This window comes from Oncorhynchus gorbuscha, linkage group LG10, assembly GCF_021184085.1.
Source record: "Oncorhynchus gorbuscha isolate QuinsamMale2020 ecotype Even-year linkage group LG10, OgorEven_v1.0, whole genome shotgun sequence".
NCBI classification, from domain to species: domain Eukaryota; kingdom Metazoa; phylum Chordata; class Actinopteri; order Salmoniformes; family Salmonidae; genus Oncorhynchus; species Oncorhynchus gorbuscha.
In genome coordinates this window covers 58,258,826-58,285,430 of record NC_060182.1, presented here as the reverse complement: position 1 = coordinate 58,285,430, position 26,605 = coordinate 58,258,826, and the positions used below count along the sequence as shown (strand labels likewise).

At 40.8% G+C, this 26,605-nt stretch overlaps 2 protein-coding genes across 6 annotated transcripts in view; one reads left to right on the top strand and one right to left on the bottom strand.

The window, feature by feature from the left end:
• Positions 1 to 4,549, top strand: part of LOC124046291 (unconventional myosin-VI-like) — a 102,746-nt gene extending 98,197 nt beyond the window's left edge. For all 5 annotated transcript variants that reach the window (XM_046366485.1, XM_046366484.1, XM_046366483.1 and 2 more), the window contains 3 exons: positions 851 to 982; positions 2,674 to 2,892; positions 3,123 to 4,549. In XM_046366485.1, the coding sequence (XP_046222441.1) occupies positions 851 to 982; positions 2,674 to 2,892; positions 3,123 to 3,322 (551 nt within the window). In that variant the 3' untranslated portion in view covers positions 3,323 to 4,549. The remainder of the gene's footprint in view (positions 1 to 850; positions 983 to 2,673; positions 2,893 to 3,122) is intronic.
• A 549-nt stretch (positions 4,550 to 5,098) lies between these two features.
• impg1b (interphotoreceptor matrix proteoglycan 1b) overlaps positions 5,099 to 26,605 on the bottom strand; it is a 36,738-nt gene continuing 15,231 nt past the window's right edge. Inside the window, exons 8-16 of the mRNA XM_046366480.1 lie at positions 21,944 to 22,017; positions 21,476 to 21,684; positions 20,669 to 21,397; positions 19,988 to 20,544; positions 9,762 to 9,981; positions 9,142 to 9,352; positions 8,561 to 8,746; positions 6,819 to 6,902; positions 5,099 to 5,572 (exon numbers count right to left, since the gene is read on the bottom strand). Of these exons, the coding sequence (XP_046222436.1) occupies positions 6,863 to 6,902; positions 8,561 to 8,746; positions 9,142 to 9,352; positions 9,762 to 9,981; positions 19,988 to 20,544; positions 20,669 to 21,397; positions 21,476 to 21,684; positions 21,944 to 22,017 (2,226 nt within the window). The 3' untranslated portion in view covers positions 5,099 to 5,572; positions 6,819 to 6,862. The remainder of the gene's footprint in view (positions 5,573 to 6,818; positions 6,903 to 8,560; positions 8,747 to 9,141; positions 9,353 to 9,761; positions 9,982 to 19,987; positions 20,545 to 20,668; positions 21,398 to 21,475; positions 21,685 to 21,943; positions 22,018 to 26,605) is intronic.

Below are 26,605 nucleotides of genomic sequence, written 5' to 3'. Positions count from 1 at the left end.
CTGATCCAACTTTGATGTAATGTCCTTAAAACAAGTCAAAATGACGCTCAGTAGTGTGTGTGGCCTCCACGTGCCTGTATGACCTCCCTACAACGCCTGGGCATTCTCCTGATGAGGTGGCGGATGGTCTCCTGAGGGATCTCCTCCCAGACCTGGACTAAAGCATCCGCAAACTCCTGGAAAGTCTGTGGTGCAATGTGGCGTTGGTGGATGGAGAGAGACATGATGTCCCAGATGTGCTCAATTGGATTCAGGTCTGGGGAACGGGCGGGCCAATCCATAGCATCAATGCCTTCCTCTTGCAGGAACTGCTGACACACTCCAGCCACATGAGGTCTAGCATTAGGAGGAACCCAGGGCCAACCGCACCAGCATATGGTCTCACAAGGGGTCTGAGGATCTCATCTCGGTACATAATGGCAGTCAGGCTACCTCTGGCGAACACATGGAGGGCTGTGCGGCCCCCCAAAGATGTAGCGTGATCACCTGCAGCCAATGATGGCCAAGCGGGGCGTGTCATCACGAATCATATTAGTCGAATGTGTGTCTTGACCTCCGCCGAACCCCTGGGGTTCAATCGAACCCAGGTTAAGAACCACTGGTCTAGATGGCACGTGAAATTCCCATGATTTGTGAAAATGTATGGCCCAACCAGCTAGAGAAACAGCTAAAATGAATTTTAAAATATATATATTTCAGCTAATAGAGAGAAGTAACTAACAATACTACATTATGGCATTAATTAATCATAAAACTATTTACATATAATAGAAATTTGGCTACGTATTTGGGGGAGAAAAATGTTTTATGCTCATTCACTCTAAGTTCTGTTGATGTCATCCCTGTGTAGATATTGAGCTGCTGGCGTCATGCAGGGAGGAGTTCCATCGCCGTCTAAAGGTCTACCACGCCTGGAAGTCCAAGAACAAGAAACGTGACACAGCCACAGAGCAGAGGGCCCCCAAATCTATCACGGACTATGGTGAGATACCCCATCCTGGGCTATTATGCTACTGTAGGCTACCCTCTTCAACCCAGGATTGTGTTCAGACATTAACACGTTAACATTAACACGCTATTACCATTTCCTGTGTCCATTGCAGACATGTTTTCAACAGTAACATCCTTTTTTCATCTGTTTTCTTTCTGTGATCATATTTGACCTTGAAAGTTGTGTTACAGGTAACTGACAAAATAAAGGAAACACCAACATAAAGTGTCTTAATAGGGCATTGGGCCACCACAAGCCAGAAAAGCTTCAATGCACTTTAACATTGAAGTGTCTGGAACTCTAATGGACGGATGCGACACCACTCTTCCACGAGAAATTCCTTAATATGGTGTTTTGTTGATTGTGGTGGAAAACGTCTCCGGCACCGCTCCAGAAACTCCCATAAGTGTTCAGCTGGGTTTGTGATCTGGTGACCGAGACGGCCATGGCATATGGTTTACATAGTTTTCATGCCCATCAACCGATTCAGCGAACATTCGTGCTCTACGGATGGGGGCATTGTCATCCTATGTGGGTATATCCATGATAGCCAAAATAATGGCCTGCCCAGCAATTTTATACATGACCCTAAGCATGATGGGATGTTAATTGCTTAATTTAATCAGGAACCACACCTGTGTGTAAGCACCTTCTTTCAATATACTTTGCATTCCTCATTTACTCAAGTCTTTACATTATTTTGGCAGTTACTTGTACGTCCACACAGAGTACCTCATTTGCTAGCATGGCACTCATTTGCCCACTCGTCAATGTACTTTCCCAGAGGGAAAAAGTCTCACAATTGCATTCATGTCGGATTAACACGGAGGGCAAAAACCCAAGAAGAAGCAGCAATGCTTCAGTGAGCCCTCGGTGGGTTACATGAGGTAAAAACAGTGGGGTTTGTCTTCACAGCTTCACCGTCTCTTTTCCTGATAATGATGGAGGATTAATGTCCACTTTATAAATTGCCTTCCTGTTATTCTTGACATTCAATTAGTGTTCTTAAAAGCCTTGCCCCAAAACCTAGCTCCCATCTGCGTCAAAAGTATTTGTTCCAATTAGACTCAGCTGCCACAACGCATCATCGGGTTTAGCTGTGTGCTACCATGACCGCTTGCTCTATCCAGTCAAGCATGATGTATTCAACTCAGACAACAGGGGAGGTTGGAAATCATGTTTCAAGAAAGTATTATTTAGTTACATGAAAGCTACCCAGAACAGATGATGCTTTCACTGCATTTTCATTTCTTGATGTGAAAGCTTCTGAAAGGCATGTTGAACCCATTTTATATGCCTTTTGTTTGGCTGCAGTTCTCTCTTCTCTCGCTAATGGAAGCATGTCTTGGCAAGTCTGCCATGTAAGAGAGGGGAAAGCAGCTTACCTGGCTTTTCAACCATAGCATTGTTTGTGTATTTTATGCCATCTTTGATGTCCCATATTTCCAGAGTTTCATGTTTTTGCTTCCTTCCACCACCCTATGATTTAATCATTCAACTCAGTCATGTTCTAGCATTTAGCAAATTAATTGCTTCAAACACTGCTGTGTAAATACAGTATTGTTCCTCTTACAAAAAATAATAATAAAATAATTCCACATTTATTTGCCTCGGTAATCACACAATGTCATAATAAAGCAGTATTGTGGCAGTAACAAGAACATCAAACCCGCCACACACAGCCCAACAGAACCCGGCTCCAGCCGTGGCCACCCAGCAGCAGGAGATAGCCATGAACCGCCAGCAGCGCTACTTCCGCATCCCCTTCATCCATCCCGGTGACCAGTACAAGGACCCCCAGAACAAGAAGAAGGGCTGGTGGTATGCCCACTTTGACGGGCCCTGGATCGCAAGGCAGATGGAGCTACACCCAGACAAGCAGCCCATCCTACTGGTTGCAGGTGGGTCCCTCGGGATAGATCAGCTTCATATGTTCTTTATATGTACAATGATGTGTTTGTAATATGAAACTCTGCTCTATGTCATAGTGCATGTTGTGAATGTGGTTATCCCATCCTAAAAAATAATCCCTATTCAGTCATATGTTATCCTTTACTGTGTGTGTATTAAATCCTGTTTTTGACTGTCAGTGTCCCTCCTCTCTCACTGTCTCCCCCCCCCCCTTCCTTAGGAAAAGATGACATGGAGATGTGTGAGCTAAGCCTGGAGGAGACGGGCCTGACCACGAAGAGGGGGGCTGAGATCCTCCCTCGGCAATTTGAGGATGTCTGGGAACGCTGCAACGGGATCATGTACCTTCGAAACGCCATCGAAAGCAGACAGGCCAGGCCCACGTACGCCACAGCTATGCTGCAGAACCACCTCCAGTGAACCAGAGGAGCACCCATGTCCATGGGCTCAAAAAGAATGCAGTAAATAAATGAAAGAAAGCAGAAGCATTCCCTATTATAGCAGTCTGAGGCTAACGGTTATCTCACTGAGGTCATTTAAACATTTAACTTAGATATGTTGGTTTTGTTTCTTTGTTGGGAATATACATACCAATTTACATCTCGTCCTCAAGCAATGACCTACGATTGAATGAAATGTTTACTACGAGACCTTAACTATTTTATTGGTATTAATGAGAAGTTTCAGATCAGCCTTTCCTCAAGTCTTAATTGTATATTCATGTTTAGTTAAATGACATTTAAGCACTGTTGGAACTATTGTATTTGAATAAATTGTTGCAAATATTTGGCTTTATGACTGGAGAGCTCTAGGAATAATTGATTTTGTCGACACATTTTCAGGATAATGCAGCTGCAATGTTCCTGTCTGTAGGGCTGGTATTTCCATAATGCTGGGGGCAGGTTGTATCCTTGATGTTGAATTTGCTGTTTTTTTTTAAGAAAGCTTATTTTACATTTTGTATTTATGACAATGAAAACACACCAGCTCACATCTTTTAAAAACAGGTTAAAAACAGGACATCGCAGGACTTTTGCAATGATAGGTGATTCATAGGAAGGCAGATGACATTTCTCAAAAATATCTTGTTTACGACTTTGTCGAAGACTGTATTTTGAATGTCATCGTTAAGTCGCTCTGGATAAGAGCGTCTGCTAAATGACTTAAATGTAAATGTAATACAGGAGGTTAGAGCACAAACCTCTTTGGAACAGTGAAAGAAATTGGAGTCACCATTTGTATTCCATAGTGACAGATTGTATTTTCATCTAATAACTCCTTTTTAAAAGAAATTGTAGAATTTGTAAACATCTTTTCATAGAGGGAACTCAAGTGCTTTCTGTTCACCACTAATATAAAACACTAAAAACCGAATTGTCCAACTATTTTAATAACATTGTTGAAAGTTTAATGTTTCTAGGTGTGATTTGTATTTGTCTTTCAATCTAGATTGCTTGACTTTTGCCTATCCTTGACATTCTGACATGAGTAAAATCACCTCATTGTGAACCCCCAATTACAATTTGATAATGAGTGATCTAATTGTTCGTATTTTCGGTATATTAATTGTTTTGCAATTTCAGATTCAACTTCAATTGTGTGCTGAGTATTGCACTGCAATATAGGAAATAAATGCATTCAACCTTATCATTGTGTAGACTAGTTAATAGCAAGACTTGCCCATTAAGTCAGGTCTTCTGTTAGTACCTCACTAAACAGCTTAGATACTGTAATCAATTAGCTAGTCTAACAAGATGACTGATTAAGAATGAATGAAGAAAAAAAATGGTCCTCATGTATTACTGATCCAAATGAAGCCATGAAGGGCAGTAAAAATACAAACTTGACTTTGAATGGATCTTCTAATAAATCATGAGAAAACAGAATCCGATGATGGAAAAACTGAAATGCATTGTGAGTGTTAGCAATTCAATGAAATAACCAATTGATCCCCCAAAAAACTTTAGGAAAATACTTTATTTTTTACTATCAAATGTAAGAGTGTAAAAAAAATCTTTACACATCTTCCAAGTGTGTTTTCATCCTGTACTCAAAACACAAGTAATTGGTGGAAATGTTGACCAGTAGTATAGGACTGACTTCTTCACACAGATGTATTGCTACATTTTTCACCTACACAACACTAGGCTATAATCATATTGAAGAGTATTGCTTCAAAACAAGACTGGAGTCAAAAGTTCACATTCATTTTATTTTTTGTTAGAATAACATTGAAACAACCATCTCATCTATGGTCATGATACCACCATGTGTATCAATGTGTAATTAAATTCCTCATTGTGAGGAAAGAAAACAACCTTTGAAGGATATACAGTATCTGGAAAAACATTCCTAGCCTTCAATATATAACCTAGCCATTAATATGTACAGTTTAACACAACCCTCTAGTCCAGCATTTACTATCCACACAGCTGTCTGAAATTATGCATCCTATTCTAGGTACATTTCACCATGTAATTCCAGTAATAGAGGAGTCCACTGCCATGACTATACAGCTCAAGTTCAAAGCAACCAAGACTTATGTTGCTTTTAAAGTCTGTGTGTAGACTGGCAAGAGATGAGCCATCAAAGAACAATTACCTCAAAGCATTCGTTATCTGAAGCCCTTAACAGGCAACAAGTTCAGTATTCATTTGGTGGTCACCACAACTGAAAAGAGGACAAGTGAAAAAGGGTATACCAAATGTTATTCCATGTCACAAATTGCAATCATATTGAAACGTGAAATAATATATCCAAAATAGTGGTAAATTACATAAATATACCCCAATTAAAATAGTTAAATGATGCATGCTTAACGGTATGTCATTAAACACCCACTTAAAATAAATTAATATGTGCTAAATGTCAAGGAGAAATGATCCCTTAATGACTAAAACAGCTGATTATAGCATGCCAGACTAATTTACATACACTAACGTTCAAAAGTTTGGGCTCATTTAGAAATGTCCTTGTTTTTAAAAGAAACGCACATTTTTTTCTCCATTAAAATAAAATAAAATTGATCAGAAACACAGTGTAGACATTGTTAATGTTGTAAATGACTATTGTAGCTGGAAACTGCTCATTTTTAATGGAATACCTACATAGGCGTACAGAGGCCCATTATCAGCAACCATCACTCCTGTGTTCCAATGGCACATTGTGTTCGCTAATCCAAGTTTATCATTTTAAAAGGGCTACTTGATCATTGGAAAACCCTTTTGCAATTATGTTAGCACAGTTGAAAACTGTTTTGCTGATTAAAGAATCAATACAACTGTCCTTCTAAAGACTAGTTGAGTATCTGGAGCATCAGCATTTGTGGTTTCAATTACAGGCTCAAAATGGCCAGAAACAAAGACTTTCTCCTCAACTTCGTCAGTCTCTTCTTGTTCTGAGGAATGAAGGCTACAATAGTCATTTACAACATTAACAATGTCTACACTGTTTCTGATCAATTTGATGTTATTTTAAAACAAGGACATTTCTAAGTGAGCCCAAACTTTTGAACGGCAGTGTACAAACAATATACATTATGGTTGCTTTTAGGTTATTTTGCAGACAATCATTTGGTGAATAATTTGCAGTAATATTGCAATTATCATTCACATCCATTTTAAAATAATTGCACAACGTAAGTAATTATGCTCATGTTAGATGGAAAATGTCACAACCACTAATTTACTTCTACATTTTCTGAATCATACTTTTTGATTTGAAGAAATACAATGGAAAGCTCAAAAATATGATTTGGTTAAGAAATAAATCTGAATCAACCTTATCAATTCATGTCTTACCTTAATGATTTTAAATGCTTTTCCAAGGAAGTATTTAAAGTCATATATAAACATATTTGCACATGGTACAATATGACTCATTCAAACTGAGCCCAAGATCAGATTTTTGGCCTTACCTTGTTGTGTGGTATACGGTGATGTAAATCTACCATTTCAGAGACTAGCTTGTCGCGTCTGGTTGTGTCGCGCTGTCTGGGGATCTGTGTCAAAGCATAAGAAAAACACAGCTTTACACTGTTCATAGTTCAAAAGGAACTCACTAGAAGCGTTTTAAAAGGCTGAGCAAAAGGGTAAGCAGGCAAGCGTTTGGCACTAAATATAATTTCAAGGAGAGACATCATTGAGGGTGGGGGTTGGGTAATATTGTTCTGCAATGATGATAAATTAGTATTACACCGGACATCTACAAGTGCATGGCTCTATTACTACAGGTAATCTAGCCTTTAAGAGGTTTGGGCAGGTAAATGAAAGGTTGCTGGTTCGAACCCCCAACAACTGCCCCCCATTGCGCCCAATGACATGGACATCAATTAAGGCAACCCCCCGCACCTCTCTGATTCAGAGGGGTTGGGTTAAATGCAGAAGACACATTTAGGTTGAATGCATTCAATTGTGCCACTGACTAGGTATCCCCTCCTTTGCCTTCCCAGCATGGTTCGGCATAGAGTATTTTCTTGAAACTGCACCACATCTACCGTAGTAGTCTAAAATGTCTGACCTCAAATCAACCAGGGCTTGTATGTTTTTGGGTACACTGACCATGACCACAAACAATCTCAAGTAAAAATCCCTGCAATACAATAGATATATAATCTGGCCAATAAGTGCAGGGGAATTGAAATGCAAGCACATGATTTAGATATTTTACGAATTGATATATAGACAGACATTGCATCTCTAGATAGTATCATTGAGGGTTCAACCAATTTCATGGACACTGTATCATGAGGATATTTTTTGCATGGGTTTAGTGTATGAATGTATATCTCACTGTACAATGAAGCAGTAAAGTGTTCCTTCAGAGTTTGTTGAAGGAACTAACCACCCCAAATGTTTGTTGAAGTCATAAGAGAGTGGAAAGAAAAGGAGGGCAAAAGAGCAGATCATGCAAAATACGAGGAAAGAGAGCTCCTTTGAAAAAAAGAGATTTAATGAAGGAAAGTACTCAGTGCTTTATCTTCAAAAAATGAAACGTATCACATAACAAAACACTCGGAGAGCACGCACCGCGTCTCAACCTATTGGTCTTCCTCAGGCAATGCGTTGCGTGCTCACTGAGAGTTTTCTTAAGCCTTTCTTATGTAATCTGTTCTGAATATTTTTAAGATATACCACAGAACATTTTTGTTGTGAGTACTTTACTTCCTTAAAGCTTTACTTTAAATCTCAAAGATTTAAGCTCTTCTTTTTTCTTATTTTGTCAAACCTATTCTTACTATAGAAAGGATACTAAGTTGTTTCCTGGGGCTGGTAATGATAATTTGTCATAAGCAGAGTCAGTAGATATTAGGTGATTGCTTAAGGTTTGAATTAGTAGTATTTGTTTATTTAGAACATGGGGCCAATTGAGCTATATAGATTAGCTCAATACTTAGATTATATTTTCAATTGAGCGAAAAGCTTCTTGCTCTGTTTTTGGGAAGAACCAGCACCACTACTCCATGTTGATGGGGTACTTATGCTGGATACTTCAGTCAAGACACCATTGTCATTTTCAAAAAACGGATTCACTCTCAATGTGTTCTCAAAGGCATGAATATAAAGCAGATACGGCTGTAATAACAAAGCTGTAAAACAACAACTGGTAGAACTATCGGAGCAAAACTCCCTAAAACAAAGGTTCAAAAGGCCTGCTTACACCAAAGTGACGGTCTTTCGGGTCCCGATACATTTCTTGTTTATGAATACCAAGATGCCTATGATGACACAAACCAAGGTAAGGCTTCCCACCAGGAAGGCTATGGAAATGGTTGGGTCTACAGGCAGCAACACAAGCTCATTGCAGCGCACTCCGTGATAGTGCCAGTATTTCCCGACAGGACATCTAAATGTTAAAGAGAAAACAGGATTAGAGTCAACCCTATCAGCTGTTGGTCTTCTACTATGGTGACAATGCATCAAAAAGCCTTTCAGATTGAACAATGCCTCTAGGTACTTTTTTTTTACTGCTAGACAACATCAAGAAGAGCTGTTGTCAGTGTTTCAATTTGTAAATGGTGAGTACCACAGGAGGTTGGTGGCATCTTAATTGGGGAGGACAGGTTCATGGTAATGGCTGGAGCGGTATGAGTGGAGTGGTATCAAATACATCAAACATGGTTTGATGCCACTCCATTCGCTCCAGTCCAGCCATTATTATGAGCCGTCCTCCCCTCGGCAGCACACACTGGTTAGGACCATAGCCATCTCTGTTTGCGTGATCCTTTAGCTCGGTGGTACCTGCAGGTGGCTCCATGGCCCTGGATGATGTCACAAAGGCCCCCGTTGAAGCAGTAGTGTGGCTCCAGGTTACAAATACTCTGGCAGGGCAGGCCATCCGTAGTGCTGTACCCAGGGTCACACAAACACTCAGCCTCCTGGGTCCAACTGTTTACCACACATTGGGAAAACTCATTGCAGGCCAAGAACTTGCAGGGAGTTGCTTGGTCAGCTGAAATGAGTAAGAAGATAAATCATTTGCATTAATTAAATGCTGTCCGCCTGTCTCTCCCTGTTTTGTTCCTTCATTGTCCTCACATGCAAAGGACAAACTAGAGGACACTTTGATTGATATGAATAAAGGCGTCTGCTTTAAATAAGGTGCAGGTGATTCGGTTTCAGGCAGAGAAGTGCTTGTGAGGCTTTATTGGAGAATAATTTTTGACATGATTCGCAGAGGACAAAGCTGTGGCATGCATTCATTTGACCTTTCCAGATTGAGCGTTCTAGAAGTACAGTATAATTAAGACATGGGACCTCTGGTACGCCATAACTTAGATAGGAGCTGATTCTGTCTATGATATCCCCCATCACATAGGAGAGTGAGGACTTTGAGGCCAATATAGAGAGAGATATCTTACCAGGTTCTATGTCCAGGTAGCGACTGTCAATCTCAATGTCTAGTCGTTTAGACGCAGTGTTGCAAAAGTCTTCGAGCACACAGTGCACGGCCTGTGTCACGTTATGTGGCACATCTTTGTCTAATTTCATCTTGCTGTTCACCACAACACTACCATTCCTGAAGTTGAGGATTTCCAATTGCTTAAATCCTGTCAAATTAGATTGCAGATATGGGAGAATCTGGAAAAGAGGGGAAATAACAAATGTAGTATGTATAGAGCACACATTTAATGCTTCGTCAATTTTCTTTTAGTCACATTTGTCTTTCCACTCTCTCTTAGTAATTTGACTACTATTTCTGTTGACATTCAAAATTATCTGATTTGATTCGCTTTTAGTTTCAATAAACTGATGGCAAACATACCATTTCGATCTGAAATTATTATGGTATTTTGGGACACGGTATGACAACTTGACATACAGTATTTTACATGAAGGTCATCACCAATGGCATCTCCACAAAGGACTAGTGAATTAAATCTGGCTCCTGGGAGCATAAAAGTTCAATTTAATGTTTTATTAAAAAGTTCCACTTTTGTCTCTCATTTGACCATTTCATTTCAAAAACTGCACATCTGTTTCCTCCCAGGACCAAGATTTGGAGAACATTATCTGGAACACGTCAAAAGCTGTAGAGGACCACACAGTCTGCCAGTTCTACATCTATACAGGTTGTAACTGAGCAGTTGTATTCAGGTCAGGGTTTTTTAACTGATAAAATGCATGTATACATAATCTCATTCATCACAATAATTAAATCCTGCAAATTACAAGGAAATGATCAACATTACCAAATGTAGCACAAAACCCAGCATTAGTTAGCAACTATTATGTAAGGTGTTATGGACAGTCAAGCAGTGTTCATTTCACGTTAAAAGAGAAAAAAGGTTCAAATATAAGAAACAGAGAATGCAAGGCCATTGAGACCTGTACGACAACCAATCTGTCCAAGAAACAAATACAAAAACCAGGAATACAACAGTTCAAGTCCACCAGAACAATCTCAAATCCGTCAAGCTCTGTATTTTAGCCAAATCTATGGAATCTCCATTTATCATGTCCATTTCTAAAACGTGATTGGCAATTTTTTTAAATGTCCCTGACTGCCAGCGAGAATAAGACTGAGCATTGCTATTATAGCTGCGAACTCAGTCTTCAAGAGTAAGGCACCTGTGTTTAGACAAGTAACTGCAAGGAAAACCAATTACTGTGAGGAGAGACCACGGTGCCTTAACTCAACTGTTCCATGCCTGTATACAAAGATACGAGGCATTAGGAAGTTCTATCTGATCTGGTTACTCCACTTATCACTGGCAGGCAGAGGCCAGGTCACCATGGGCCTGATACAACCTAATTTACCACACAAACAGAGCACCATGCCCCATACTATAGTAAGGCCTCCAGCAAATGGACTGCTAGACAGACCGGTGCACTTCTCAGACACTGTACATCCATTTGTCTTAACATTTCAAATCAACAAAGTTAGCCATCCTCGCTGTGCTTTCGTCTTAACATCCTGCTTTGCTCAAGCTAGGTCCGTACAGCAATAACCTTGTTTGTTTGAGAAAATAACTGAAAACTGTAGAGTACAATATGTCACTAAAATAATGTTTTTCTAAATATCAAATTATGTACACAAACCTACAGAATATAATCACATGCAGTCTATGACAAACCCGCCCTTACTTGTTCAAATGTTACACTTGTATCTACTGGTTCTTCTTTGATGTCCTGGTGAACCCCCCCACCACCATAGTCTCAGTTATTGAACAGATTAAACTTTTCCAATCAATCAAATAGGTAGTGTTTTTTGTACGAAGTTACTGAAACCTCCATAATCCAATGTTATTGGTTGTTACACAAACCAGTAGAGGGGAGTAGATGGGAGTAAAATAAATCGTATGACAAAAGGGAAGCAGGGGGCTCTAGGATACATCACAAATGGGTGTGGGGTATGTTTACCCCATATTACTCATCTCATATGTATATACTGTACTCTATACCACCTACTGCATCTTGCCATCTTTATGTAATATGTATCAGTAGCCACTTTAAACTATGCCACTTTTATGTTTATATACCCTACATTACTCATCTCATATGTATATACTGTACTCGATACCATCTACTGCATCTTGCCTATGCCGTTCTGTACCATCACTCATTCATATATCTTGTACATATATATATGTACATATTCTTTATCCCTTTACACTTGTGTGTATAAGGTAGTAGTTTTGGAACTGTTAGGTTAGATTACTCGTTGGTTATTACTGCATTGTCGGAACTAGAAGCACAAGCATTAACATCTGCTAACCATGTGTATGTGACAAATGAAATTTGATTTGATTTGTTAAATTCACTTCAAATCAGTATAGATGAAGGGGAGGAGACAGGTTAATGAAGCCTTTTATGCCTTCAGACAATTGAGACAAGGATTGTGTATGAGTGCCATTCAGAGGGTGAATGGGTAAGGCATATTTTTTTGTCCCTTTCAACGGGGTATAGTAGTAGGTGCCAGGCGCACTGGTTTGTGTGAAGAACTGCAACACTGTTGGGTTGACAAACAGTTTCCCGTGTGTATCCAGAATGGTCCAGCACCCAAAGGGCATCCAGCCAACTTGACACAACTGTGGAAAGCATTGGAGTCAACATGGGCCATCATACCTGTGGAACGCTTTCAACACCTTGTTGAGTCGATGCCCAAACGAATTGAGGTTGTTCTGAGGGCAATATCAGGAAGGTTCTCCTATTGTTTGGTACACTCAGTGTACATCCCAAGTTCAAGGCTGACGACTTTACATAACACGAAGTTAAGGCACTTCTGCAAAATACAAGTATATTTCCCAGTGTCAAACTAAATACAAACATCAACAGATATTACTTTCACTGATGTATATCGATGAGTGCAAGTTGGAAGAATCCAAAGATTCAATTGCAATTGGTATGAATTCACATCTCCAAAAGAGAGCAGAGTTAGTCTTTCATGGGTTTAAGTGATTATAGTTTGTACTAGGCAGGGCTGTCAAACATAGGAATGGTAGAGCTGACTAGGCAGACGTATATAGTGTGACGACTTACCAATTCATTACAACCTACTTGTATTGGGAGAAAAGCTCACTCCCTAAGCACTTGTTCTCTCTTGTGCACTTGAACCAATTGAGTTACCCATGCCATTAGCTGTAACCCTGCCTATATCCTCAAAATATGTACCTAAAATCGCATGCATGCATGTTCGTGCACACTAAAAACACACACAATTGACTGATCTTGAACTAAGCGGATTGAGACCACTAAAAAAAGAGAACTCATGTAGAACATGTGTTGTGCTAACCAGAATTACCTAAAGCCTCTTACTCAGTCAGAAACCCCCTTAGGAAAACATTGCCTATAGTACTGGGACCCCTGATTCAGACCACCCAGGGCTGTCCACATACAGTTTAATAAAGCTCACTTCCTTCATGGAACAAAAGATGGAGACTTTCCTGCTTTTGCGATATCAGGCACTTATTCAGTTCATCAAACCATAGGCACAATTCATTCACTACTAGAGTCCTACTCACACGTATGCACACATACTGTAAGAAGCCAACATACGACAAAAATACTTTCCTTGACCACAGCGCCTCTTTCAAATGTATGTAGCAAGCATGCACACTAGTCAGAATGTATTACAAACATTGTGGAATACAAAGCAAAAGAGCACAAGATAAATAATTATTCCCAGCAAAATTCTAAGCTGTCAACAATAGTTGGATGTACCTAAAAAAAATATAATAATAAATCCAGCAAATATTTGGTTCGGACACTGTTTTTAAACTTTTTAAAGCTGAAATCCACAGCGATGAAACTGCCACGTCCGTTTGGGATATTACAACAAAGATGCTACTGTAAACAACGAACACAGTTTTTTTTCCCTCGGTCATCACTGCACATCACTGCATGCGAGATAGAAGTGTTGAAAAAAAATGTACCACGATGCTGGATGCTAATTTCCTCAAAACAAAAACAATAACAAATGGACCTGCGACGCGGCCAGTGGCACAAGGTCCTTTGCTGTTGTTCTGGGATTGACCTGCACTTTTCACACCAAAGTACGTTCATCTCTAGGAGACAGAATGCGTCTCCTTCCTGAGCGGTATGACAGCTGCGTTGTCCCATGGTGTTTATACTTGCGTACTATTGTTTGTACAGATGAATGTGGTACCTTCAGGCGTTTGGCAATTGCTTCCAAGGATGAACCAGACTTGTGGAAGTCTCCAATTTTTTTTTTTTTTTAGGGCTTGGCTGATTTCTTTTGATTGTCCAATGATGTCAGCTTGTCAAGCAAAGAGGCACTGAGTTTGAAGGTAGGCCTTGAAAAACATCCACAGGTACACCTCCAATTGACTCAAATGATGTCAGTTAGCCTATCAGAAGATTCTAAAGTCATGACATCATTTTCTGGAATTTTCCAAGCTGTTTAAAGGCACAGTCAACTTAGTGTATGTAAACTGCTGATCCACTGGAATTGTGATACAGTGAAATAAGTTAAATAATGTGTCTCTAAACAATTGTTGGAAAAAGTAGATGTCCTAACCGACTTGCCAAAACTGTGTTGAAAAATGAGTTTTAATGACTCCAACCTAAGTGTATGTAAACTTCCGACTTCAACTGTATGTACAGAAAATATAGAAAATAGATAGGTCATACTCTCTCTGAGGCTTGGAAGATGTAGTTCCAATATGGAAATACTGATATTGAAGCTAACATTCTCTGTCTTCCAGTCCCCGATTATTGGCTCCAGGATTTGGTGAATGTCTGGGCTCAGAGAAATGGTTCTAAGTAAAAACCAAATGTAGCCAGATTTTATATTGACAGGACTTCTGATGAACTGTGAGAACTTCCACCAATGCATTAAGATATAGCACCAGTGAGAATAAAGCTAAACGTGTGCGTCCCAGTCTAAACAGTTTTGACATATATTATGACAGCGTTTTGGTGTTTGGCAGGCTTTTTTGGGGCTGTTTGAGCACACCCTATTTTTTCTTGAGACATGCCGAAAGTTTGGTAGCTGAAGTCTACGCCCATTCATCGTGATTGGTCAACAGTAGACAATCTTCAATTAAGTGTTTGTTGTCATTCAACGAGAGACGATAAGTTTTGGTTCCGGTCCGGTCCAGGTTCCGGTACAGGAAAAAGATGGCAGAATTGGATGCTGAGTATGAATCAACCAGCTTGTCAAGCAAAGTTGGTGAAGACGAATGTTCTCAATGGACAACAGTGGTTGCAAAAACTGGAACAAAAAGGAAATTGTTACACATATCCTCTACTCTAAAATGGGAGTGGAGGATATGTGTATGATTCATAATGAATCGCTTCTTGTTGGGATGTGTTTGTCGAGTAAAGATGGATATGTGGGAAACCCATTTCAGGTGTCGAAAATGCTGAGGTATGCGCTGGGAAAAGTGGAGTCTGTCAGAGTGACCAGTCTTATTTTGATGAAGAAAACTTCCTGGTGTGGTTGGTGCCCGGCGTCTGACCCGCTGGGTGAATGGAGAAAAATAATCAAGTCTGTCAGTCCTGTTGTTTTTTGATTAAGAGCAAATACCTACGCATGTGAAGCATGGTTTCGTCGTATACGCTATAAGAGCTTTCATTCCCAAACCATTGTAGTGTAAGAATTGTGAAAGATTTGGCCACGTTTCAAGTGTGTGCAGACAGACAGAGTATATTGAAGAACGGTGTGTAAAAGCAATTGTGGTGGGGATCATGATTCCGAGTTCCTGGAGTGCCCTGTAAGGATGAAGGAGATTGAGGTGGAAAAAGTTAGAGCGGTCAATTGAATCTCCTTTTCAATTGAACCTTTATTTAAATATGCAAGTAAGTTAAGAGCAAATTCTTATTTTACAGTGACGGCCTACACCGGGCAAACCCTCCCATAGCGACGCTGGGCCAATTGTGTGCCGCCCTATGGGACTACCGATCACGGCCGGTTGTGATACAGCCCAGGATCGAACCAGGGTCTGTAGTAACGCCTCGCGCACTCAGGGGGCCATCTCCTATGTGGAGGCGATTAAAATAATTGAAAAAACAAGTGATGCTAGTGAAGATATGGTAGTGGATGCATCACAGCCTGTATTAAATGTTTGCTGCCAGTCAAAAGATATCCTGTGTGATAAAAAGGTGGATTTTGTGGCATTCATTGCCACAGTTATAAACTGTACGGCACAAGTCTCAAAGAGGTCTAAGAAACTGGACATTATTGTGGCAGAAAAGTTGTTGGGACTTAAGGATTTTACATCTGAAGACTTAAGGGGGTACTGTCGCTGGAAGACCCGCCCTCCCAGGTTCCCCTTGAACCTGTGTCGGGATCAGATCTGGTTTATTTTTTAACAGAAATGTTGTTTTATTTAGTTTATTTATTTATTTTTTGGTAGTTTGGAGGTTTTTGGGGGGATTTTTGTTACATTTTTGGGAATCCTGTTTCCGTCCTGCACAGTATGTAGAAGATATATACCATAGAGGAAGAGTTTTCATGCAATTTGTTTCACTTGAGAAGTACTGCACCAAACATCTTAGTTAGATGTTAAACTGTGCAACTAACTTCAACATTAATTACAGATTTCTTGATTTAAAAAAAAAATAGTTCAGGCTATTTTGAGGAACTGTTATGGCTATGTTGTTGTACGGCGTCTCATGAGGGACAAACAGCCATTTGTATTTTTAAGGGAGTATGCAAGACATAGACGTTCGCTTCGCCTAGCCGAGTTCTGCTAGGAGCAAACCGAACCTAGTATGCAGACTAGAGGTCGACCGATTACAGACATGGCTGATTAATTAGGGCAGATTTCAAGTTTTCATAACAATCGGTAATCAGACTTTTTGGACACCAATTATGGCCGATTACATTGCAATCCATGAGGAAACTGCTTGGCAGGCTGACCACCTGTTACGCAAGTGCAGCGTCAATAGGACCTTGTGGCTGCAATGAGCCAAGGTAAGTTGCTGGCTGCATTAAACTTATCTTATAAAAAAACATCAATCTTCACATAATCACTAGTTAACTACACATGGTTGATGATATTACTAGGTTAACTAGCTTGTCCTGCGTTGCATACAATCAATGCAGTGCCTGTTAATTTATCATCGAATCACAGCCTAATTCAACTTTGCAAAACGGGTGATGATTTAACAAAAGCGCATTCGCTGCACAAATGTACCTAACCATAAACATCAATGCATTTCTTAAATCAATACACAGAAGTATATTTTTTAAAACCTGCATATTTAGTTAAAATAAATGCATGTTAGCAGGCAATATTAACTAGGGAAATTGTGTCACTTCTCTTGCATTCAGTGCAAGCAGAGTCAGGGTGTATGCAAAAGTTTGGGCCTTCTGGATCATTGCGAACTGTGTTTCTTCCTAACAAAGACCGTAATTAGTTTGCCAGAATTTTACATAATTATGACATAACATTGAAGGTTGTGCAATGTAACAGCACTTAGGGTTGCCACCCGTTCGACAAAATACGGAGTGGATTCATATTTCCCTGAAAGAATAAACGTCTTGTTTTCTAAATGATAGTTTCCGGATTTGACCATATTAATGACCAAAGGCTCGTATTTCTGTGTGTTTATTATAATTAAGTCTATGATTTGATATTTGATAGGGCAGTCTGACTGAGCGATGGTAGGCAGCAGCAGGCTCGTAAGCATTCATTCAAACAGCACTTTACTGAGTTTGCGAGCAGCTCTTAGTAATGCTTGAGGCACAGCGCTGTTTATGACTTGAAGCCTATCAACTCCCGAGATTAAGCTGGCAATACTAAAGTGCCTATAATAACATCCAATAGTCAAAGGTATATGAAATAGAAATGCTATAGAGAGAAATAGTCGAAGCTTCACAATTCCTATAATAACTACAACCTAAAACTTCTTAACTGGGAATATTGAAGAACTGGGAATATTGAACCACCATCTTTCATATGTTCTCATGTTCTGAGCGAGAAACTTAAACGTTAGCTTTTTTACATGGCACATATTGCACCTTTACTTTCTTCTCCAACACTGTGTTTTTGCATTATTTAAACCAAATTGAACATGTTTCATTATTTATTTGAGACTAATTAGATTTTATTTATGTATTATATTGAGGTAAAATAAAAGGGTTCATTCAGTATTTTACTAGGTAAGTCAGTTAAGAACAAATTCTTATTTTCAATGACAGCCTTGTTCAGGGGCAGATTGTCAGCTCTGGGATTTTATCTTGCAACCTTTCGGTTACTAGTCCAATGCTCTAACCACTAGGCTATGCTGCCACGACATTGCTATACTTGTCATTATTACAAATATACACTGCTCAAAAAAATAAAGGGAACACTTAAACAACACAATGTAACTCCAAGTCAATCACACTTCTGTGAAATCAAACTGTCCACTTAGGAAGCAACACTGATTGACAATAAATTTCACATGCTGTTGTGCAAATGGAATAGACAACAGGTGGAAATTATAGGCAATTTGCAAGACACCCCCAATAAAGGAGTGGTTCTGAAGGTGGTGACCACAGACCACTTCTCAGTTCCTATGCTTCCTGGCTGATGTTTTGGTCACTTTTGAATGCTGGCGGTGCTTTCACTCTAGAGGTAGCATGAGACGGAGTCTACAACCCACACACGTGTCTCAGGTAGTGCAGCTCATCCAGGATAGGACATCAATGCGAGCTATGGCAAGAAGGTTTGCTGTGTCTGTCAGCGTAGTGTCCAGAGCATGGAGGCGCTACCAGGAGACAGGTCAGTACATCAGGAGACGTGGAGGAGGCCGTAGGAGGGCAACAACCCAGCAGCAGGACCGCTACCTCCACCTTTCTGCAAGGAGGAGCAGGAGGAGCACTGCAGAGCCCTGCAAAATGACCTCCAGCAGGCCACAAATGTACATGTGTCTGCTCAAATGGTCAGAAACAGACTCCATGAGGGTGGTATGAGGGCCCGTCGTCCACAGGTGGGGGTTGTGCTTACAGCCCAACACCGTGCAGGACATTTGGCATTTGCTAGAGAACACCAAGATTAGCAAATTCGCCACTGGCGCCCTGTGCTCTTCACAGATGAAAGCAGGTTCACACTGAGCACATGTGACCGACGTGACAGTCTGGAGACGCCGTGGAGAACGTTCTGCTGCCTGCAACATCCTCCAGCATGACCGGTTCAGCGGTGGGTCAGTCATAGTGTGGGGTGGCATTTCTTTGGGGGGCCGCACAGCCCCCCATGTGCTCGCCAGAGGTAGCCTGACTGCCATTAGGTACCGATCCTCAGACCCCTTGTGAGACCATATGCTGGTGGGGTTGGCCCTGGGTTCCTCCTAATGCAAGACAATGCTAGACCTCATGTGGCTGGAGTGTGTCAGCAGTTCCTGCAAGAGGAAGGCATTGATGCTATGAACTGGCCCGCCCGTTCCCCAGACCTGAATCCAATTGAGCACATCTGGGACATCATGTCTCGCTCCATCCACCAACGCCACGTTGCACCACAGACTGTGCAGGAGTTGGCGGATGCTTTAGTCCAGGTCTGGGAGGAGATCCCTCAGGAGACCATCCGCCACCTCATCAGGAGAATGCCCAGGCGTTGTAGGGAGGTCATACAGGCACGTGGAGGCCACACACACTACTGAGCCTCATTTTGACTTGTTTTAATGACATTACATAAAAGTAGGATCAGCTTGTAGTGTGGTTTTCCACTTTAATTTTGAGTGTGACTCCAAATCCAGACCTCCATGGGTTGATACATTTGATTTCTATTGATCATTTTTGTGTGATTTTGTTGTCAGCACATTCAACTATGTAAAGAAAAAAATATTTAATAAGAATATTTCATTCAGATCTAGGATGTGTTATTTTAGTGTTCCCAATATTTTTTTGAGCAGTGTATATAAAAATCGGCTATTTTTGGTATCGGCATTGAAAAATCATAATCGGTTGACCTCTAATGCAGACGCCTTAAGGCTTACATCACTTGTCTATGTTACAAAATAGCCTCTTGTCACTTGGGGCTACTCAAATCTTTAGTTCTTACTGAGGTGTCACTTCAAACCACATCCAATCATTACTTACTGCACAATTAGATTATCAAACAGTTTGGAGCTAAAAATACAGGTATGACAACAAGGCATGCAGAAACATAATATCGAGCACAAAATTGTATCTACCTACCAGCTCAAGAAAAGTATTCTCCAATGACCTGTACTCAGGAGAGCTCTTGTTGGACAGGTCCTCGGAAAACATCATGTTAGTGACTCGCAAACTAAAGAAAACCACCATCTCTTTGTCCTTTTCAGTAGTGGCCATTAAAGGGGTGCTCATGTGTCTGAGTCCGGGGGCTGCAGTGGACTCAAATGGACCTTCCAATCCACTGCCAAACTCATCCAGCATATCGGCTGCTTCTGTACCGTCCGTTTCTACCTTTTCTATGTCTTGCATGTCAGAGTCATCAGTAGACATATCCATGGCCGTCTTAAGTGGTTCCTGTTCTCGGGTGGTGTCCCCTCCTTCTGAAGGTCCATGGGCTATAGGGGGAAAAGGTGCAGAGGGAATTTCCTCAGGCTCTGCTTGGATGATGTCATCCTCCGATGAAGGCATGGTTTGTGATTTTGTAGCAGTGGTGAATGTTCCGATGGATGCAGGTTCTACGTCTAGAGATGCTGTAGTGGTGATAATTAGATTTTCTCTGTCCAGTTGCTCCTCTAAAGCCGCCTCAGTAGTTGTAGGTCCTTTTAAAGAAAATCAAAAATATCAGAAAATGACATTCAAATCCATTTCAATCAAAAAGATTGAAATTAAAATCAAAAAATGCTCCCATAAATGTTGTCACTCGCGTTATAAGAGGAATGTTACCTTCATCTTCCTCAGGTTCAACAGTTGGGAGGGTTTCCTCATCTACAACATCTTTCTCAGGAGGAAAGGGAGTAATCAATTCTGTGGTAGGCTGTTTCATAACAGACGTTCTTGTAACTGGTGGCCAAACCCAAAGGTAGACTTCTGTCGCAGCCACAGTTTCCTCTACATCAAGTGTCTCCTCAGTGGCAGGCTGTTCAGTAATGGCCGCCATTGTTGCTACTGGTGGCCAAACCCAAAGGTAGTCTTCTTCTGTCGCATCCACAGTCTCCTCTATATCAAGTGTCTCCTCTGTGGCATCCTCTGCAGGCTTCATGTTAATTGTCTCCTCAGTGGCATCCACAGTTTCCTCTACCTCAATCCTCTCCCCTGTAACATCCACTGGAGGCTCCTCTATGCCAAGTGTCTCATGTGTAGCCTCTTCATCAACTGTCTCATCTCTAGCATCCACTACAGTCTCCTCTACTGCTTCTACTGAGGGAGGACCCTCACTAATATCCGCGGGGGGTGTATCTGGGGCTGAGGCAGTGGTAGCCTCAGCAGGAAGAACAATAACTGAGTCACTGAAAGGGACAATGATGTATTCCTCAGGCATGTCTGTAAAAGCCTCAAGATAGTCCTCTCCGACAGCAGCAGTTGGGAAAAAACCTTCAGTGTTCCCAACACCCTCCTCTGGCAAGGTTACCAAGGTTGTCGCTTCCAACTCCTCTCTTAGAGAAACAGTGGGATCTGAAGGGGGAAAATGAAAAGTTAGCATTCTCCTCAATGATTATATCCCAATTGACATGAGCTTTAAATGAAGCTTACCAGGTTCAAAACTGAGTGTATGTATTTCCACAGGCAGGGACGTCTCCACGCTTAAGGCCTTGGAAACCATATCTTTCAGTTTGTGTCCATTTGTGTAAACAACTGTCCTTGTTATTGTGCCTGGTTCTATAGTGGAAACTGATTCTTCTTCACGGTCTTCTCCATTCGTCTCAAACACCACAGCATAGCGGACTGACACATCATCAGATCTGTCAACAAAGCAGAGCTTATACTGGAGAAATAGTATGACTTTCTCACAGTATTTCCTATCTTAGTATTTTAGCAAATATAGCAAAGACCAAAGTTTGAAATACCTCTGGCTAATATATCACTGTTTTGTTTTTCCTTTGCTAATGACATATACAGTACACTCTCTGAGCAGTGATGCTATGACTAATGGAGCCTGTTCAATTAAATGAAAGATTTGGCTCACTTCCTAGTACTTTCACATTTCCCTGAACAACCTACCGAAATTCAACCAACCGAAATCCCAAAACACGAAGATTTTTGAAACCAGGAAGTTTGTCAAAAACGTGAACCATCTGTGGAAAAGAGAGACATCTGATGGTTATGTTTAGCATTCTCTCTGGGGCAGTAATCGCTCAAAACAAAATAACATCACGCAATTGGAAACGATGTAGCCAACACAGAGAAAAAGCAAACACAAATAAGTGGCCTGCAGTATAATGTACACTGAGTGTACAAAACATTAAGAACACCTTCCTAATATTGAGTTGCACCCCCCCCCCTCTTTTTTTTGCTCTCAAAACAGCCTCAATTTGTAGGGGCATGGTCGACAAGGTGTCAAAAGCGTTCCACAAGGATGCTGGCCCATGGTCCAATGCTTCCCACAGTTGTGTCAAGTAGGCTGGATGTCCTTTGGGTGGTGGACCATTCTTCACAAACAAGGGAAATTGTTGAGTGTGAAAAACTCAGCAGCATTGCAGATCTTGACGCACTCAAACTGTTGTGCCTGGCACCTACTAACATACCCCCTACAAATGCAATTAAATATTTTCACTTGCCCATTCATTCTCTGAATGGCACACATACACAATCCTTGTCTCAATTAACTCAAGGTTTAAAAATCCTTCTTTAACCTGTCTCCTCCCCTTCATCTACACTGATTGAAGTTGATTTAACAAGTGACATCAATAAGGGATCACAGCTTTAACCTGGATTCACCTGGTCAGTCTATGTCATGGAAAGAGCAGGTGTTCCTAATGTCTTGTGCACTCAGTATAGATTTGTCACTGTAGAATCCTCTATGCGCTGTCAGGCTTTTGTGAATTTCTTCTTTACCCGGAAGGGGTGCATTTTCTCTGAGGTTTACACACTTTATCTTTCTGGGGTTATAAATCGAATGCAGTCTTTTGATGTTGCCCAATACATTGCTGGCTTTACCCTTTGTCTACCTTTTATCCTAAGCTCCTTTAAAGCACAAGCTCATTTGGGATGTTACTGCACATTTCCACTGAGAATTTACCTCAGCGTTTTACCCTAAAGGCTCAGACTTTTCTATTTCCATCAAACCCGGGCTGGACCCGTGTCTCACTGGGCCGTGGCTCCGACGGATCTGCTCTGACTTGGAGCCAAACACTGGCAAGTCTAGATGGAAAATCACCATTAGTATTGCTACACTAGCAAAAGGCAGTCATTCAACCTGGACTCAAGGGTAGACATAACATAGTAAACGGAAATCCATGACACTCCAATTAGTATAGGTTATGTTTCGTATGGCATGTATTCATTTGTGGATATCCATTATCCATTTTGTATGATATGTTAGCTAAGTAGCTAATTCTAACATTAGCTAGGTGGTTATAACATTAGCTAGCCTAGGTGGTTAACGTTACCTGGTTAACGTTGGTTAAATGCTAAAGTTGTCCATAATGAGATTTAAACACGCAACCTTTGGGTTGCTAGACGTTCACAGTTACAGTTGAAGTCGGAAGTTTACATACACTTAGGTTGGAGTCATTAAAACTCGTTTTTCAACCACTCCACAAATTTCTTGTTAACAAGCTGTAGGTTTGGCAAGTCAGTTAGGACATCTACTTTGTGCATGACACAAGTCATTTTTCCAACTATTGTTTACAGACAGATTATTTCACTTATAACTCACTGTATCACAATTCCAGTGGGTCAGAAGTTTACATACACTAAGTTGACTGCGCCTTTAAAAAGCTTGGAAAATTCCAAAAAATTATGTCATGGCTTTAGAAGCTTCTGATAGGCTAACTGACATCATTTGAGTCAATTGGAGGTGTACCTGTGGATGTTTTTCAAGGACTACCTTCAAACTCTTTGTCTCTTTGCTTGACATCATGGGACAATCTAAAGAAATCAGCCAAAATAAATTGTAGACCTCCACAAGTCTGGTCCATGCTTGGGAGCAATTTCCAAACGCCTGAAGGTACCACGTTCATCTGTACAAACAAGAGTATGCAAGTATAAACACCATGGGACAACGCAGCCGTTATACCACTCAGGGAGGAGACGAGTTCTGTCTCCTAGAGATGAACGTACTTTGGTGTGAAAAGTGCAGATCAATCCCAGAACAGAGCAAAGGACCCTGTGATGATGCTGGAGGAAATTATATCTATATCCACAGGAAAACGAGTCCTATATCAACACAACCTGAAAGGCCGCTCAGCAAGGAAGAAGCCACAGCTCCAAAACCGCCAGGAAGAAAACAGACTATGTGTCATGTTTTGTCTTCTATTCGTTTCCCCCTGCTGGTCTTATTAGGTTCTTTCCCTCTCTCTCTCTCTATCGTTCCGTTCCTGCTCCCAGCTGTTCCTCATTCTCCTAACTACCTCGTTTACTCTTTCACACCTGTCCCCTATTTTGCCCTCTGATTAAGTCCCTATTTCTCTCTCTGTTTCCGCTTCTGTCCTTGTCGGATCCTTGTTTGCTGTGCTGTGTTCTTGTTCCGTCGTGTTTTTGCCTTCATCAGATGCTGCGAGTGAGCAGGTGTCTCTGTCAGCTACGGCCTGCGCCTACCCGAAGCGACCTGCAGTCTGTGGCCGCTTCTCCTGTTATTACCCTCTACAGACTAGAGGATTTCTGTTATCCCCCGTTTGGACATTTCCTGTTAAGGATTCAGGATTTGTCGTTTTCTGTTTGGACTTGAATAAACTCTATTTCTGTTAAGTCACTTTTGGGTCCTCACTCACCTGCATAACACTATGGTTTGGAACTGCACATGAGGAAAAAGATCGTACCTTTTGGAGAAATGTCCTCTGGTCTGATGAAACAAAATAGTACTGTTTGGCCATAATGACCATCGTTATGTTTGGAGGAAAAAGGGGGATGCTTGCAAGCTGAAGAACACCATCCCAAACGTGAAGCACGGGGGTGTCAGCATCATGTTGTGGGGGTGCTTTGCTGCAGGAGGGACTGGTGCACTTCACAAAATAGATGGCATCATAAAGTAGGGAAGATTATGTGGATATATTGAAGCAACATCTCACGACATCAGTCAGGATCTGACAGGTCTTCCAATTGGACAAAGACCCCAAGCATACTTCCAAAGTTCTGGCAAAAATGGCTTAAGGACAACAAAGTCAAGGTATTGGAGTGGCCATTACAAAGCCCTGATCTCAATCCTATAGAAGAGTTGTGGGCAGAACTGAAAAAGCGTGTGCAAGCAAGGAGGCCTTCAAACCTGACTCAGTTACACCAGCTCTGTCAGGAGGAATGGGCCAAAATTCACCCAATTTATTGTGGGAAGCTTGCGGAAGGTTACCTGAAATGTTTGACCGAAGTTAAACAATTTAAAGGCGATGCAGGCAAAAATACTAACTGAGTGTATGTAAACCTCTGACCCACTGGGAATGTGATGAAATAAATAAAAGCTCTCTACAGTTATTCTGACATTTCACATTCTTAAATAAAGTGGTGATCCTGACTGAGCTAAGAAAGGGACTTTTTACTAGCTTAAATGTCAGGAATTGTGAAAAATGGAGTTTAAATGTAATTGGCTGAGGTGTATGTAGACTTCTGACTTCAATTGTATATATTTTGTTTTATTTATTTAACTAGGCAAGTCAGTTAAAAACTTCTTAAGGCTAAGGGGCAGTATTTTGACGTCCGGATGAAAAGCAGCATGCCCAAAGTAAACTGCCTATTACTCATGCCCAGAAGCTAGGATGTGCATATAACTGGTAGATTTGGATATAGAAGTTTCTAAAACTGATATAATAATGTCTGTGAGTATAGCAGAACTGATTTGGCAGGCGAATCCCAGAGGACAATCTATCAAGGGGGGGGGGTGGATTGAGGTCATTGGATTTTCCAATGCATTTCTATGGGAAACCCGATTTATTAGGACCCATATTGCAGTTCCAATGGCTTCCACTAGATGTCAACAGTCTTTAGAAATTGTTCAATGTTTTTCTTTTGAGAAATTAAGAAGTATTCCTATTCTTTCCATGTGTCGCTCAGAAGGACTCTAGTCTTTTGGTGCCCGTGAACAGGAGCACCCTCCATGTTGTTCTTCTCCGGTATTGGAAACAGATTATTCTGTCTTAAATTTTATCGATTTATTTACATTTTTGGGTACCTGAGGTTGGATTAGAAACGTTTTTTGAAATGTTTGGACCAAGTTTACAGGTAACTTATTAGATACTTTGTAGTAATATTGGACGAGTTGGAACCGGTGTATTTCTGAATCAAATGCTCCAATTAAATTGACATTTTTGGGACATAAAGAAGGACTTTATCGAACAAAACAACCATTCATTGTGTAACTGAGACATTTGGGATTGCAAAAAGATGAAGATCTTCAAAGGTAAGCGATTTATTTTTTTGCTATTTCTGACTTTCGTTATGCATCTGTTTGGTTGGCAAATGTGTTTCATGGTTTTTGCATGCGGGGCGCTGTCCTCAGATAATCGTATGGTATGCTTTCGCCATAAAACCTTTTTTAAATCTGACAAAGCGGCTGGATTAACAAGAAGTTTATCTTTTAAATGGTGTAAGACACTTGTATCGTCATGAATGTTTAATATTACTTAGTTAGTATTTTTGAATTTCCAGCTTTGCAATTTACCGGATGTTGTCAGATCTATCCCGTTAATGGGATTTGAGCGTTAAGGGGTCCCTAAGAGGTTTTAAGATAAAATT